Raw genomic sequence first — 17378 nt, 5'->3', positions numbered from 1 at the left:
CATTGTAATCATGATAGAGATGCATCAAATTTTGTCACTGAAAGTCCTATATCTGATACACCAGACATTAACCTTTTGTCAAACTCTACAAGCACACCAAATCATATTTCATATGTAAGCCTAAATCCAGAATCAAATGCTTCATCTGTAGAACACTCAGAACTCCACACTGCACCTTTCAACCAAGCACCACATAACATAGAGCCTAATATTGATCAATCAACTAATCAACATAGAAGATCAAGCAGGACACTTAGCACACCCTCACACCTCAAAGACTATGTCTATACACTGCCCAATTTACAACCAAAAAGTCACTTAAACAACAACACAAACCTTGAACATCAATTAGCTCCTGCTTCACTTACTCCTAATTCAATTACTTCCCTTTTCTCCAACAATCATTCTGTGTCCTTTAACATATTGAGCCATGATAGCCAGCAATTAGTTAAGAACATTTCACATGAGTGTGAACCATACTCTTATAAGGAGGCAACCTTGAATCCTGCCTGGCAAGTAGAAATGACACAAGAATTTGAAGCTTTATATACTAACCATACTTGGGATCTAGTTAAGTTACCTACAGGAAAGAAGGCCATAGGATGCAAGTGGGTGTACAAGATAAAGCACAAAGCAGATGGAAGTATGGAAAGATACAAAGCAAGGCTTGTGGTAAAAGGATACGCACAAGAAGCTGGGATTGACTATACAGAAACTTTCTTCCCAGTGGTTAAGATGACCACTGTTAGATCGCTGATTAGCACTGCAGTAAAGAAAGGATAAGACCTTTATCAGCTGGATGTGAATAATGCATTCCTACATGGAGATCTACACGAAGAGGTATACATGGAAATCCCACAGGGTCTGAAGGTAGAAGACACACAACTTGTCTGCAGACTAAGGAAGTCTTTGTATGGCCTCAAACAGGCTAGTAGACAGTGGTATGACAAGCTGACAGAGTCCCTGTATTTTAGAGGTTTCAGACATTCAATCAATGATTACTCCTTGTTCTACAAAAAGCAAGGTGAGTCATCAGTTTTTGTAGTTGTATATGTTGATGATGTGATCCTTACTGGGAATAATCTTGAGGAAATTAAGGCACTGAAGACTTACTTGCATAATCAATTCAAAATAAAAGACTTAGGCAAGTTACACTACTTCTTGGGGCTAGAGATGCTTTACAAGGATGATGAAGTGTTGATCTCCCAAAGAAAATTCACCACTGACCTACTGAAAGAGTATGATTGCCTGAGGTATTCTGCTATTTCATCTCCACTAGAGTCTTCAATCAAACTGAGGGCTGAAGAGGGCACTCTGCTGTCTGACCCATCATATTATAGAAAACTAGTTAGGAAACTCAACTTTCTCACAAACACAAGGTTGGATATTGCATACAGTGTACAACACCTAAGTCAATTTATGCAGGCACCAAGAGAGCCTCACCTGAAGGCTGCTATACATGTACTCAGGTATCTGAAGAATGATCCTACTCTAGGCATCTTTCTGTCCAATAATCCTTCTTACAAGGTCACAACCTATTGTGACTCAGATTGGGCAGCATGTCCTGACTCAAAAAGATCTGTAAGTGGGTATCTAGTGCTCTTTAGAGGTAGCCCCATTAGCTGAAAATCAAAGAAGCAGACTACTGTCTCACTATATTCTGCAGAAGCAGAGTACTTATCACTGAGAAAGGTGGTTGGAGAGCTGGTATGGGTGCAGAGATTATTGGAGGAACTCACAGTTCCATGTACTGATCTCATTCAAGTGTTTTGTGATAGCCAAGCAGTTGTACACATTGCTAGGAACCCTGTGTTCTATGAAAGGACAAAGCACATAGAAATCGATTATCACTTTGTGCGAGACAAGCTACATGATGGTCTAATTACGCTTCATCACATTTCTACTCATGATCAACTAGTTGACATTTTAACAAAGGCTCTCACAGGAAATAAACATTTAGACCTTCTAGACAAGTTGGCAGTGAGTTCCTCACCTCCAACTTGAGGGGGGGGGGGGTATTGAGATTATAGAATTGCAGCACATCAGTGTATTATATTTATCAGTTAGTTAGCTGAGAATTGTTGGATAGTTACAAGGGTAGTTTATTAATTAGTTGTCATTAGTATTTTATTTTTCAATATACATGTATATATGTACTATAGTTAATAAAGAAAAAGAACACACAAAAAATTCCCTAATTTTCTCTCTCTCGAACCTTCCCTTTCTCTCTATGTAGAAGCTTGAGGACAGCCAACAATGGAGGTTGGTCCGTCATGCTAGCTTCACTTTTGTTACTATGCATCGGATTGGTAAAGTGTTACAAATTAGAATTCCGAGTGTTGTAATTCTGAGATCAACCTTAGATGGCATTGAGTGGAATCACAATGAAGGCAACCATGATTAACTACAGGTCCACTTTGAGATGAAATTACTTGTCGGGAATGCCAGCATTGCTTGGACAGAGTTTTTCACCACTTTTTGAATTTGGAATCTGTACATACGTCATAGCTTCATGACCCGATGATTGCCATGGTTCATCAAAGTATTCACTATTTAATTGCTCCTTCCCCCGTACAAAAATAAATGAAGAAATTTATGTTTGGCATTTTCATCCAAGGGTATTGGTAGAGTTATCTGGTACCTGTGCACATGGGAGGTTGCAAGTGGTATCAGGTGGAATTTGCGCAAGCTGCCCTAATCATCGCCATTATAAAAAGAATATTGGCGTTTGGGAGTTGGTATTTCTCGTCTATGACTCAACTCAATCCAAGAGATTTCTAATGTGTGCAAGAAGAGATTGAGTTGGTCAATTTGATCACTGCTAACTATTTTTGTTTCCAGTTTTTCTTTTTTGGTGCAACGGGTATTATTGTTTCAGCTGAAATAAATGTCTATCACCTCCCTTTGGTTTAATTCCTGACACGGTGCTTGTAACTTTGCGATTTACAGAATCCTACAAATAAGCGAGAGATACATTGTTGATGGCAAGGACAAAGTTGGTTTTCTAGAGATTGCGAGGCTATTAACCCAACATTTTCAGAAGGCTACTTAAGTTCCAGTCAGGCGGCTACGTCTGTAAACATTGGGTACTTTGTGTTTGTGGATACTGAACTTTGTTGTTTACCTAGCTGGCTAGCTTTTTTTAGTTTCTAGTAGCTCTTCTGTTTTCCTTCACCCTGGTTTGAGTTGCCAAGGAGGGTCGATCAGATGCTCTTTAAATCAAGTGTTTTGAAGTTGAAACGAAAAGCAACAGGGTAATGGTAAAACTAACACCACCATTGTTCATCCATCCCAAAGATCCTTCCTTGTTCCTTTCACAATTTGAAGTTAAGGAGGTGGACTACACTTTTATCCCCGGTTGTGGTGCTTTTGGTAGCTGCAACTAATTTGGCGAGGCCGTCAACTTCAGCATTCTGCGCACATAGAATCTGGTCGAACTGTCATTCGTCGAACTCGGGCAGCAACTTACAGATTTCGGTCTGATATTTTTGCAACCTTTGTTCTTTGATTTGCAAAGTCCTTGTGACTTGGTTGACTACGAGTTGGGAATCACAGCACAGTTTCAACCACTTTTCCCCATAATTGAGTGCTAACCTCAATCCTGCAATTACGGCCTCATACTCGACCTCGTTGTTAGTCATATCTAGGCATCTTATGGACTGGAATTACTTCGCTGGTATGGACCTTGAGTACGAGTCCTAATCTAGATCCGAAGGCGTTATATGCGTCGTCGGTGCATAGGACCCAGAGGTCTTGTGTTTGGGGAGAAGCTTGGATGACTTTCTGCTCGACTTAAGGCATTAGTTTTTCACTGAAGTATGCGACAAAGTCGGTGAGCACTTGCGACTTTATAGCCGTTCGCGGCTGATACGTGCTATCATGCTCGCTTAGCTCGATGTCCCACTTGGCCAGCCTTCCCGATAGCTCGGGTTTATATAAGATGCCTCTTAGGCAAAATGTGGTAACGACCGAGATAAGGTAGAACTGGAAATAAGGTCTAAGCTTTCGTGAAGCTATGACTAGTGGCAGGGCTAGTTTCTCGAGGTGCGGGTGCCTCGTCTCGGCGTCGACGAGTGTTTTGCTAATGTAATAAATGGGAGATTACGTACCTTTGGTTTCTCAACTCAAGAGTGCATATAACTACTTCGGAGACAGCCAGGTAGACGAGGAGATGTTCCCCCGGTTTGGGCTTTAAGAGAGAGGTGGTGATGAAAGATACGCCTTCAGTTGTCGCAGAGCTTGTACGCACTCGGGTGTCCACTCGATGTTGTTGTCCTTTTTGAGTACGCCGAAAAAGCTGTGACATGTGTCAGACGACCGCAAGATGAATCTCGATAAGGTGACAATTTGACCAGTCAACCTTTGGACTTGCTTCTTGGTAGTTAAGAGTTCCGGTATTCCTTCAATGACTTTGATTTGGTCTGGGTTGACCTCGATCCCCTGTTATGATATTAAGAAGCCCAAGAACTTCCTAGAGGCTACGTCAAACACGCATTTCTATGGGTTTAATTTCATTCCGTACCGTCTTAGTATGTCGAAAGCTTCCTTCAAATGGTCGATATACTCCTCTGCCTTTACGGATTTGACCAGTATGTCGTCGATATATACTTCCATGGTCTTCCCGAACTGATCTTTAAACAGTTTCGTGACTAATCTTTGATATGTAGCCCATGCATTCTTCAGCCCAAATGGCATGACCCTATAATAATATGTTCCTCGGTGGGTGATGAACGTGGTTTTCTCCTGGTCCTCTTTTTCCATAAGTATATAGTTATAGTCTGAGTACGCGTCCAAAAAACTCAACAATTTGTGCCCAGCCGTTGCGTCGATGAGTTGGTCGATATGTGGTAACATGCACTAATCCTTTGGGCATGCTTTGTTCAAGTCCGTGAAGTCTATACACATCCGCTATTTCCCATTTTTGTTTTTGATCATTATTACGTTGGCGATCCGTTTGGGGTACTTCGACTCCCTGATAGAGCTATTTTCTAATATTTTCTCCACCTTCTAATGGACGGCATCATTGATGGCGGGATTGAACTTATGTCTCACCTGCCTTACCGAGGGGTAGAACGGGTCGACGTTTAATTTCTGCATGGCGATCTCCTTGGGGACGCCCAACATATCTGCATTGATGAAGGAGTTTGCAATCGATGTAGGCCTTTTTGCTACAGTCGCTAGGGTCTAATTGAACAGGATCGAGGTCCTCTACAGTCGAGTCCGCAACCTTAACCATTTCGGGATCCATGTTGATGTCCCTAGTATCTTCTTGTGTTGACCTCGGCCCTGTTGATTGCTATGGCTTTTTTCCTTATCTTTTTTTTGTTGGGTTGTCGTGATGTCCAAGGCGATGCGGTAGCACTCTATGGATGTGCAATGTTCTCCCCGTATGTTGAATATCCCCCAAGGTGTTAGGAATTTAATTACTTGGTATACGCTGGAGGGGATGGCTCTCATAGAATGTATCCACGGTCGTCCTATTATGGCATTGTATGCGGTGGCCTGGTCCATGATGTGGAATGTCGTCTCCAGCGTTACGCCGCCATCCAAGACGGGGAATGTAATTTCTCTCGATGTCTGTTCAACTGCATTATTAAAATCGGTTAGTGTGATGCAGCGTGGCACTACTTTATCCTCGAGTCTCATCTGGGCGAGGACTCGGGGATGGATAATGCACACTCTACTTTCATTGTCTACCATGATACGTTTGACATCAATATCTAAAATGCGCAAAGTAATGATGAGAGCATTATTATGAGAGAAAGTCAAACTGTAGACATTTGAATCATCGAAGATAATACTTTCTTCGAGTCCGTCATACCGTTCGCAGATGATAAATCGTTTGAGTTTGTGAGTGGTGGTGAATTTAATGTCATAGATGGAGGCGTCGTCGCTACCGTCGATGATCATGTTTATTATACGAGCTAGTGACGGCAGCTTCAACGGACCTTGGTGTTCTCATCCTCTGGTGAAATTATTTCTCCCCTTGTCGCCCAGCAGCTCTTTGAGGTGTCCATGCCGCAACATGTTTACAACTTCTTGCCTGAGGGCGATGCAATCGTTTGTGTTATCGTCATGTTGATTGTACGAGTTGGTGATGGCAGCTTCGGCAGACCTTGGTGTTCTCGTCCTCTGGCAAAGTTATTGTTTCCCCTATCGCTTAGCAGCTCTTTGAGGTGTCCCTGGTGCAACATGTTTACAACTTCTTGCCTGAGGGCGATGCAATCTTTTGTTTTGTGTCTACGCTCCTGGTGGAACTAGCATAGGTCATCGAATTTTCTGGTGCTCGGATCGTACCTCATCTTTGGCGACCACTTCACCTTCGTTCCGAGCTTCTCTAGGGCATAGACTATTTCTGTAGGTGAAACACAAAAATTATGAGCAGATAATAAGGGGGCATACCTCTCTCGTTCTGGTGAGTCCCCGTTCTCGTCCTGGATGGGCCTTTCTCATGGTGGAGAGAAGATAGGGCGGGGGCCCTGAAGTATGGCTGGTGTCGTTCCCTGTTGGGTCGGGAGACCAGGTGATCTTTCCTGATGTTGTCTCTTTGTAACTCGGCTTGTACCGAGATGAGCCGATGAGTTGGTCCGTTAGGGTCATCCTCATCTGCTCGGAATTCGGCACAATAAGCATTATGGGTCTCGTCCCAAGTGGTTGGAGGGTATTTCATCAATCAGCTCAATAGTTTTCTAGTCGCTCTTGAACCATCTCTGCTCAACCCTATTTGAAAAGCCGCGACCGCCATCCCCTCGGTTTGGTAGGGTCATCCTTACCCTGTTGAATCGGTCGAGGAAGTCCCTCTCCTAAGGACCGATTGATGGCGAATATGTCATTTACTCTTGTCTAGGCTTTCCTGGCTCCGGCATGCGCCGTTACGAACTTATTGGCCATTTCCTCGAAGGTTTCTATGGAGCGGGCCGGTAGCTATGAATACCATGTTAATTCCCATCCCATATAAGTTTTGCCAAATTTCTTCACCAAAATAGAAGACATTTGTTCCTTGGTGAGGTCATTGGATTCACGACGGTGACATAATAAGTCACGTGGTCTTCGAGATCAGTCGTTCCGTCGTATATTCTAAGATACGACGACATTTTGAAGGTTTTTGGTATGCCATGCGGAGCTGCTTCTTCGCTGTACGGATGCTCTACGAACCTGCCGGCATCCCTCTTTGGCAATAGCTTAGGGACGCCCAGTATCTTGTCGACTCGTTCTTGGTATTCTTTCATTTGATCTCTGAGTGCTTTATTTTCATTCTCTATTTCTTCCATCCTCTTTAGAATAGCGGCGAGGGCGTTGATACCCTCATTATTAGTAACATTGTGAGTTATACCTGGTGTTGGAGGGTCTGGTTGGTCGCCTTGTTCGTCTGCTCGTTGTACTGTGTAGGTTTTTGCAGTCTCTATAGCCGTGCATGGATTGGGCTTGTTGAGCACGCTTACTAGCGTATCGGTCAGCCATGCTTTGAGGAGCTTTTTCACGGCTGGTGGCGTCCCTTCTTCTGTGGACGTAGAGGCCCCTTTTCCATTTGGTTTTGTTATGCTACAATGGGGCGGAGGTGACCTCTCGCGCCTAGGGGAGGCAGTGGGCGTCACGTCCTTGCCCAATGTTTCACAGCTCTCGTTGATAGCATTCATGAGGTTGCTAGGGAAATCACCTATTACTTTTGTCCTCTCTCCTTGGTTATCTGCCATGTAGGTTTTTGTACGTACAAAGAAAGAGAAAGATCTCGGGGTTTGTGAGGTTAGTGACTCACGTTAGCTGTAGATCCAAAGGAAACTAAGAAATCTCCACATACGTCGCCAAAATGTTTGACCAAAAATATAGATCTTGGTTCAACCAATTAGATTTAAATAAAGAAGAGTTAATCTTAACTAAAAATAATATCCTAAGAATAAAGTTATCGGCGTTATGACAAATAACTCGTATATTTGTCCGGATGGCAACGGATAAGCAAGAATAATAATATTCAATGATCCCAAAAGATGGAATATGGCATTAAATAGTAATGAATGACAATAAATGACGTTTAAGTAAATAAAACGTGTGAGTCACCCGAAAAGGGATGAGATCAGTGGATATTTTTTCTGACAATGATGAATGATTGATAAACCTTTGAACACTTAAGTTGTTCTTGGATCCAGTGGAAATGCTAGACAAGAATCTTAGTAAAAAGGTTGTTGTGTATGCTTGCAATAGGATTAGATTCTCTCTATAAAGTCAATATATTTTTTTTAAAATGAATATCTCATGTCCCCTATCATTATGTCTCTTTTTATTTATAGATAACATGTTTCTAGAAACCATAATAGTACATGTGAAGAGAATATCTACTAAAATATTCTCTTTTATGTCTTATCTTAGAACTGACTGTTATAACTCTATCTAAGATGTTCGACCTCGATCTTGAACTACGGTAACTTCACAACCCTGATTTTTGCTGACTCTTCGACCGCACCCTTCATTGCTTCGGGGCTTCTTCGTTCTGGGGCCGATCTTTGTGGGGACCTTACTGATAGCACGTAGCGGTCGATGAAGACTATAATGGTGCCGACGTAGCTTGCCTATAGCAAAGATATTTTTTGGCCCATACAATTATCACCTTGACCAAACAAAGATGATAAGATTAAGACATTAATGTTGCCATTTGTGCAAACAGTTTTCCACTAAAGATTATTTAAATCTCTTAAGTCTTAAATGACCAGTTCAAAGCACGAAGACTTCGGTTTTCTTGTTGACATGTTTCGCTCATTATTCGTGTTAAAAGAATCCTATTTTAACGTAGTACCGGTTCGTAGTCTTTTACAAAGTTTCAAAGAAAAATGTCCGATTAAATTAGAATCTGATAATATACATGATATATAGTTATTAGAAGATGCGAGAAAGTTTTAAAATGACATATCAAAGAAAAATGTCCGATTGAAATAGAATTTGACAGATATACACGATAATGTGATTGGAAGACGTGCGGAAATTTTAAAATGACATACCAAAACAAGATAATGCAAAAGTAATAGTATTATTATATGTCAATTTTAAAGTTTTTGAGATCGGCAAAGGTTCAAATATATGTACTTTCGAAAATGATTTAAGAATATCTCTTGTTATACTATTGGATTATCTATACCCCGGCAGTCATACTTTGGGTTCAAATATACCCTCCATTTAAACGGAGGGACACGTGTCATCGTCTTGTTGATCAATTTTATATATCTCCTAATTAATTAGAAAGACATATTACCCATACCCGAAAAACAATTTTCTAAAGCAATTTTTCTTTTGTAAAAACTGGAAAAAACTAAATTTTTTTACTAAAAACTGAAAAAAAACGAAAATATTTTTTTTCCAATTTTTACAAAAAAACTGCTTTAAAAAAAACTAAAAAATATTTTCTAAAATAATGTTTTTGTAAAAACTGAAAACAAAAAATTGAAAAGCAATTTTCTAAAGCGTGTAAAAACAGGAAAAACTGATTTTTTTTTTAAACTAAAAACTGAAAAAAAAGAAAATATTTATTTTTTTTCAGTTTTTACAAAAATATTGCTTTAGAAAATTATTATTTTTTTAGTTTTTACAAAAATAATAGCTTTAGAAATTATTTTTCAGTTTTCTAAAGCAATATTTTTCTAAAAACTGGAAAAAAAATATTTTTGATTTTTTCAGTTTTTAGTAAAAAATAACATTCAGTTTTTTCCAGTTTTTACAAAACATTGCTTTAGAAAATTACTTTTTAGTTTTGTTTTTCAGTTTTTACAAAAATATTGTTTTGGAAAATATTTTTCAATTTTTTTTAAGCAGTTTTTTTTGTAAAAACTGGAAAAAAAAAATATTTTCGTTTTTTTTTTTCAGTTTTTAGTAAAAATAATTTCAGTATTTTCCAGTTTTTACAAAAAAAAAATTGCTTTAGAAAATTATTTTTCGGGTATAGGTAATGAGTCTTTTTAATTAATTAGGAGATATTTAGAATTGGCCAATAGGACGATGACACGTGTCCCTCCGTTTAAATAAGGGGGTATATTTAAACTCAAAGTATGACTGCAGGGGTTTAGATACCCAATAGTATAACAAGAGGTATTTTAAAACTATTTTCGAAAGTATATGGATATATTTGGACCTTTGCCCTTTTGAGATTGATGGGCTATTGAAGGAGAGATTAGTGTGTGAAATGAACTGAAATACAAAATAGGACAAACAAAAAAAATAGTGAAAATAACACGAGCTAGCTAGTTTTCGGACTGATAATTGAAAAATAGCAAGCGTTTGCAAAGACATTAAAAAATAGTTACTATTTTGTTGCAACACGGAAAGTTCCAGCATAATATACTAGAGATTGGTGCACATGTGTATGAACTTCCAACATATTATGCTGGACCTCTAACACACGGAAAGTTCCAAAATAATATACTGGAGATTAGAGCACATGTGTATGAACTTCCAGCATATTATGCTGGACAAGTATATTATGCTAGAACTCTAGTATATTATGCTGGAACTCCAGTATATTATGCTGAAATATTTTCTGAATTTTGAACAGTGTTTTCATCAAATTCATCTTTACATGGAAAGTGGCTAAATTTCGAGCACCTGTGTATGAACTTCCAACATATTATGCTGGACCAGTATATCATACTGAAACTCCAATATATTATACTAGAACTCCAGTATATTATGCTCAAAGTTCACATGTAAAAAATTTGAACTCTAGTATATTATGCTGGAATATTTTCCGGATTTTGAACAGTATTTTCGTTCAAATTCATCTTGGCTAAATTTCGATTACTTTTGAAACTGTAATTATTTTTTAATTACCACTTGTAAATCTGGCTATTTTTGAATTTCGTACAAAAAAAAAAACCAGTTAAATCCTTCGGTTCTGTATTTTAAAATTTTAAACACCCTACATTCTTTAAACTACCTTGAGAAACATTCAATAACCTTAATTATAAGATTGTCTAAATCACCCTTCATATCTATCTTAAACAGTAAAGATAGATTTGAGAGGAAAAAAAAAGTAAAACTTGTTTTCTGATACGTCACCTTGCTTGAATCAATCAATTTAACATATCAAAATGACTAATATTTGGAATAGAAGGGAATAGTTACAACAGTGGCTAACATAATACATTTGCCACTTCATGTATCATCAACATCTACCAAAATGTGACCAACGTGCAATGTTATGCAGCTATGGCAGAGATGAAAATATCATGATTTGTATGAACAGACAAAACATTCACTAAGTTAAAACTCAGCAACTCCAAACAGCAATACATTAAGTCACAAACTCACATTTGTCAAGTTAGATATATTCTCGAACAGCAGACAGATATCAATTATGTCATTCTACAAACAGCATCTTAAATTTGAGTTTATACGGAATGCTAGAATTGGTATACCCGCATAACAATTACATCCTCTCGACGATAAAGAATGAATTAGGCAAACATTATTACCCTGTTTCAATTTCTCTGCAAGATCATTCGTTATATTGGCTAATGGCGACTTTCACCCAAACCAAAAAAAAAAAGATGGGGCATTTGATGCAATAGTGTACCCGATGTTGATAAGGATTCTTCTCCTTTGTTCACCAAAATTGCAAATTATGGAAGTAGTGCACATGACCTGAAATGGATAAGCACCTGAACTTGAGATCAATCTGGATATAAGAACGAATGATTCCAAGAGAATGTAATATTCAAGTGATAAATTGTCATGCACCTCTTTAGCAATACAGCAACCCTCATCCAGATGAACGAAAAACTCAAGACAGATATGTTATTCCTCTTCGGGTTGGAATTCAAGATCTAATTTCCTCTTTAAATGTGATCTGTCAGCACTGCAGGTGAAAACAAGTTCAAGAGATTTATAATGATACCACATCAAAGTAGTTACAGGTCCATAGAGTGTCTATCGACTAAATGATAACTTCCCACATCCAAAATCTTGATAATATTTGGTTGTGTCAGTATTAGCATTCATATAGTCATTGCCTAGCACAGGATCTTAAGAGCAATCATCTTAGTAATGTTTACAAGACCTTATCATGACTATCATAGATATTACTATTTCTTTGACTACCACAGATATTACTTTATTTTTTCAGATATTACAATTCACTAGCAGTTAGCACACTGGGATATTTCCTTTAAAACAATCCACCAATATAACATCTGTTTTAGTTCGTTCTCCATTTTTTGCAAAAAGTTTATCTCCTTGGGGATAACAGTAACCTGGCCACTAGCTGAACACCCCTCCATCTATTCCTGTTCTCCCCTGCACATGTGGTTTCGAATAACACAGGTCCCACTTATTGTGAACACAAAACCATGCAATGTATAGAAAATGCAAACAAAAAACCCAAGACGTGCATAAGTTTAACATATCAAGAAGGCCAGATACAATGCCAAAACAATATCTGCTTCAGATACCCAATTTTTCTATTGAATGAACAATCGTACTAAAGAACAAAAGAAAGCAAAATATTATAAATCAAAACATTCAAACTCTTAATCATGCATTAATAACGAAATACATTCCGGACTTATTTCCTTTCATGATTTCTATGATAATCAGCGGAAAGAAAGTACTACAGTCCCTAGTTAGATGATCTTACAATAAGACACAGGCTAAAAGAAATTGCATAATAATACGTTGAGAATCTATAAAGCTTTATTACTTGAGGCCCACCAGTGTGTGAGTTCATAGGCAATGGATGTCTTTGGTGCATAACCATATCAGTACTCTACTCCCCCCACCCCATAAAACCCCCCATTTTAAACCAACAGAATGACACCAACAGTATATTACCAAAATGAGATCAAGAACAATGCAAGTAGCCTAAATGGTTAGTAAAAGATATTGCAAAGCATATGAGCTATACCTGTTAATGGTCGGTCTAGTAGGTGGTCTCATCCCAAAGACTGAGAAATCCAGTGACATGGGTACCTGTTCACTCCTCTCACCGGCATTTCCATGGTCATCCATCTTCTCTGGACGCATATTTGCCTCAAATCCTTCGCGCTGTGGCATCACTCTCCTTGACTTTCTTGGTGGAGACAATACTACAGGACCATCATGTGAATTGAAATCTGAAACCCTAGGGTTTGCAGATTCCCGCTTAGGGGGAGGTCTTGGAAGCAGAACTGGTTCCGTAGGTAGAGGTCCTGAAGAGAAGTACCTAATGAAAAGGGAAAGTTCAGCACCCACATCAACTGCAAGTCCGCAGACTAAACAAGACAAAGAAGAAACGTACCTATGCTCCAATGCTTGCTGTGCTGATATCCTAGCTTTTGGGTCGTATGAGAACATCTTTGACAGAAGATCTAAAGCATCCTCAGTAGCCGTTGGAAACAATGTTTTAAGTGGCTGTCCAGGGACATATTGGTACTCCACATAATCAGGCAAGTAGACCATATCAGCCCACTGCGAAGGCTTTGGGGTCCCAAAAGTCGCAAAAATCTTTCCCAGCTGATCAATATCACTGTTTCCCTAATATAGGCACAGATTACAGAACAAATTATTGGTTGAAGTAACAACAGGCAGATAGGAATAGTAAAGGCAGTACGTAAAGTATGACAGAAGTTCAAACAATTATTCCATCAAAAGAATTTGGAAAATGGTGCCAGCAGTAATTTTTTGGTGTATTTGGAAAGAAAGAAACCAAAGGTGTTTTGATGGCATTTCAACTCCAATCTACTCCCTCAAGGCTGCGTTAATCTGTTTAGTTGGAACTATCTCACCCCTGTTAACAGTGCTGATATTTTTGTGGATTTTATTAGCTCCATGATAGTAGCATAGGCTTTTGTACTGGAGCTAATTATCCTATCTCTTTTGTACTCGTTGCATCTTCTTGATGCCCTTTAATGAATCTAATTTACTTCATAAAAAAAAAAATAGTTCAAACCATTATTGGGAAATTGGAAGGAACTTATCGCACTAAAGGGATCACCACAGGAACAAGGAAAAAAAGCTCAGTCTAGTTCCTGTAAGTAATTTGCTTTTTTGCTATGGCTTCATTGTCAACCGTCCAACTGCATGTGAAGCTCTCTAGAATAAAACTACAAGGGACAACTGGTTTACATCTTATTAAAGATACAACAACAACAACAACAACAACAACAACAGACTCGGTGTAATCCCACAAGTGGGTCTGGGGAGGGTAGTATGTACGCAGACCTTACCCCTACCTTCAAGAAGGCAGAGACGTTTCCGAAAGACCCAGCTTATTGAAGATGAAGAAGAAAATATATACATGTCTTACAGTAAAAGATGCATATAAAAAGAGAGTTTCTCCCAGAAATGGAGAAAGTTATTAACAAAGGTTATATTATTGAGAAAATAAGACAGTCCACGTTCAGGAGTTAACATGAGAAACTCTTCCTGAGAAGAGCATTTCCTACATAGTACTATACAAAACATCAAATAAACCAGGTAGCTTGAGTCATGGAAACTCATGATTGCATCGACCAATTTCATATAAAAGGACAAGGATAGTTTGTGAGAGGGATTGCCATGACTATAGACATTCACCTGCAGAAATGGTCGACGCAGGAGGAGCTCAGCAAAGATACATGCAGCGGCCCAAACATCTACTCCAGGTCCATACTGCTTTGCACCAAACAATAACTCTGGTGCTCTGTACCACCGGGCAAAGACCTAACAGTACCCATCAGATTAAAAAGTGCTCTTTACAGTAACAGTAACAGAAGTAGAGACGGGGGAAAATGAATCTGGATTCTACTGCTACATGCACTAATTTGACAACATCTTGGTCAAATTTGTACAGCTTTTCAAAATTTGTCGTATGCATACCACAATAGGACAATTCTTAAGTCTCCAAAAACAAGGTCATACCATCAGTAATTTGCACAAACATTCTTTATTATTGTGGAATGAAAGGTATAGACTAAATAAAGTACATACAAATTTCGTTGAACAGTAACGAAATTGTGTACTGTTCAACACTAACTATATAAAGAGATAGGAGTAACCATGTCAGGTTTGATCATCTCAGATACAGAAAGGTGCAGTATCGGATCACATCTCTTTTTTTTTCCATTACGCATTTTGATAAAAGAACCAAAAAAAATGGTAAAGAAGAAATCCTCCAAAGAAAGTCCAATTCTCAAAACAGATACCTCCATATTTGTTTATACAAGTGGGAGAAACTAATAACTCATATCAAAGGCAACTTTAATGAGTGGGATCATTCCAAGTTATTTTTAGGTTTGATGAAGTCATGTCATGAATTTCCACAAGGAGAACCATAATATGAAGACAAATAAAAAAACTGCAATGAAGTAGCAAGATAAAAAGTAACTTCTGACAGGATACATGCTCCAAGAGTTATACCTGGTGAGTGAATCTTCTATCAGGGCTACCAAATAGACGTGCTAATCCAAAGTCAGCAAGTTTAAGCTGCCCCTTAGGTCCAATCAATAAATTGTTTGGTTTCATATCTCTGTCAGGAAGAAACAGCAAAAATTTAAGGAAGCTGAACACAAGTTGGAATCAGGTGAAAGCGAGAACATACAAGCACATACCTATGCAAGACATATTTCTTGTGACAAAAAGCAAGTCCTTTCAACGTCATCTGGATATAAGATTTTATATCCGCAGGTGAGAGGAAGATATTTCTATCACGAATCACAGCCTCAAGATCTGTCTCCATGAACTCAAACACAAGATGCAAGTTTCCTTTGTGAGGGAAGGCATCAATCAATTCAATAACGTGAGGATCCTTCAGCTCTTTCAATAATTTTATTTCCCTAAGGGCAGTGAAATTCACCCCTTCTTTCTGTTTCCCAAGACGAATTTTCTTAATAGCAACAGTTTGGCCACTCTGCAGAAAATGAAATTAAAGCATACATCAGATAAATCATTATTTCAAGAGACAAAATGAAACCAAATGTTTAATCAGCTATTTAACTAAGCCTCAATCCGAAACCATCTGGGGTCAAACTATATTGAGTCCTTTATATCCATTCCGCCTTATTCAAGCCCATTTCATCCCAATACTTCTAATTAATTTGTCTATTAAGGCAAATTAACCACTCTCTTAAATTAGAGGTTCTCAAAATCTCATACAGCTTATAGGGTTATGCCTTACTGCGATTAGGTACAAAGTGAGCTCCAAAACCACCAGCATCCATCTAAGATCTAGCACTAACAGCATTTTTTTTGGGTGCACAATACAAAAGCTTACAAAGCTCAATTTAACATTCAACTTTGCACGATAAAATTTATATGAAAACATATTCCAGCTTTCATAGACATCAACAAAAGAACAGCTTGGGACTCCTTTCCTCACTCGGGACTAGCTATGTGAAGATTGGAGATAGAAACAACAAACATGGCATTTAACATTCAACAATAAACTATGGTCAAATGTTAATCCCAAACTAGCCGAGATGTAATAGCTTGACTAATTTATGCTGAACGTCAACCTACAACAACCCTCCTCTTTTATGGGGACAGGACTTGGGACTCCTTTCCTCACTCGGGACTAGCTATGTGAAGATTGGACATACAAACAACAAACATGGCATTTATTATAGAATTCCTTCAGCACCCAAGGGTGTCGCCTAGTGCTCAATGAAGTAGGTGCAAACCTTGGAATCCAGGTTCAAATCTAGTCGAGACAAAAACACTAGGTAACTTCTTCCATCTGCCTAAACTCTGGTACAGAGTTGCCGCTATCTACACTGGTGGGAGGTACCAGGTACCCAATGGTCGAGGTGCATTTTACAAATTCTAGAATTATTGAAACCAAAGATGGAAAATGGAAAGCACCGTCACACCCACGAGCTAGCACTAACCGCTTTTTCTTTTTAAAATTCAAAAACCTTCAGAGCTTTCAATCAGTCAACATAAAAGAATGTTAAATTTCAAGGAAAAAACATCAACAATTCATAGAATTAACAATCAAAACATGAATTAAACAAAACCCTAGAAAATCTTCAAAACCAAATACTGCAAAATGAAAAACGGAGAAAAACCCATAAGCGTTATAACAAGAAGTACCTTAGTATCAATGGCCTTGAAGACAACACCATAAGTACCTTCACCTAAAACTTCACGTTTTAGGTAACGATCTGCTACTTTTTTTGTCAATAAATTGTCTACTTCTGTCATTTTTACTGCTAAATTTTTATGGGTTTTGCATCTGTTTCAGTGGTAAACTGTTACTTTTATATAATACTCAGCTAATTGGAGTATATAGACGACATACGATGAAATGGGTCGCTAAATTTTTATCGGATTTGTGAAATTGTTCACAAGGTGTTTGTTGTGTGTTTCAGTGAAGAAGAAGAAGAAGAAGAAGAAGAAGAAGGGGAAGGGGGAAAAAAAGCAGGAGCGTGTAACTCTGTTAGCGTTTC

The 17378-nt window shown here is 38.5% G+C and overlaps 1 protein-coding gene across 1 annotated transcript; it reads right to left on the bottom strand.

The window, feature by feature from the left end:
* Positions 1–11272: 11272 nt before the first annotated feature.
* On the bottom strand, positions 11273–17378 carry LOC104088267 (cyclin-dependent kinase D-3-like). The gene is made up of 8 exons (XM_009592917.4): positions 17023–17378; positions 15543–15841; positions 15352–15460; positions 14530–14655; positions 13253–13488; positions 12881–13177; positions 11719–11836; positions 11273–11622 (listed from the first exon to the last, which is right to left on the bottom strand). Exons 1-7 carry the CDS (start codon positions 17131–17133, stop codon positions 11776–11778), a joined length of 1239 nt encoding a protein of 412 aa, XP_009591212.1. The 5' UTR covers positions 17134–17378; the 3' UTR covers positions 11273–11622; positions 11719–11775.

Source organism: Nicotiana tomentosiformis, chromosome 8, assembly GCF_000390325.3.
Source record: "Nicotiana tomentosiformis chromosome 8, ASM39032v3, whole genome shotgun sequence".
Taxonomy (NCBI): Eukaryota; Viridiplantae; Streptophyta; class Magnoliopsida; order Solanales; family Solanaceae; genus Nicotiana; species Nicotiana tomentosiformis.
Note: the sequence above shows the minus strand (reverse complement) of the source record. Positions and strands in the feature narration are given on the sequence as shown.

Coding starts and splice junctions, on each gene's coding strand:
- LOC104088267 (XM_009592917.4), bottom strand. CDS start 17,133: ATGACAGAAGTAGACAATTTATTGACAAAAAAAGTAGCAGATCGTTAC. Junction 15,461..15,542: donor AAGAAATATGTCTTGCATAG/GTATGTGCTTGT, acceptor TCTTCCTGACAG/AGATATGAAACCAAACAATT. Junction 13,178..13,252: donor CAGCAAGCATTGGAGCATAG/GTACGTTTCTTC, acceptor CCTTTTCATTAG/GTACTTCTCTTCAGGACCTC.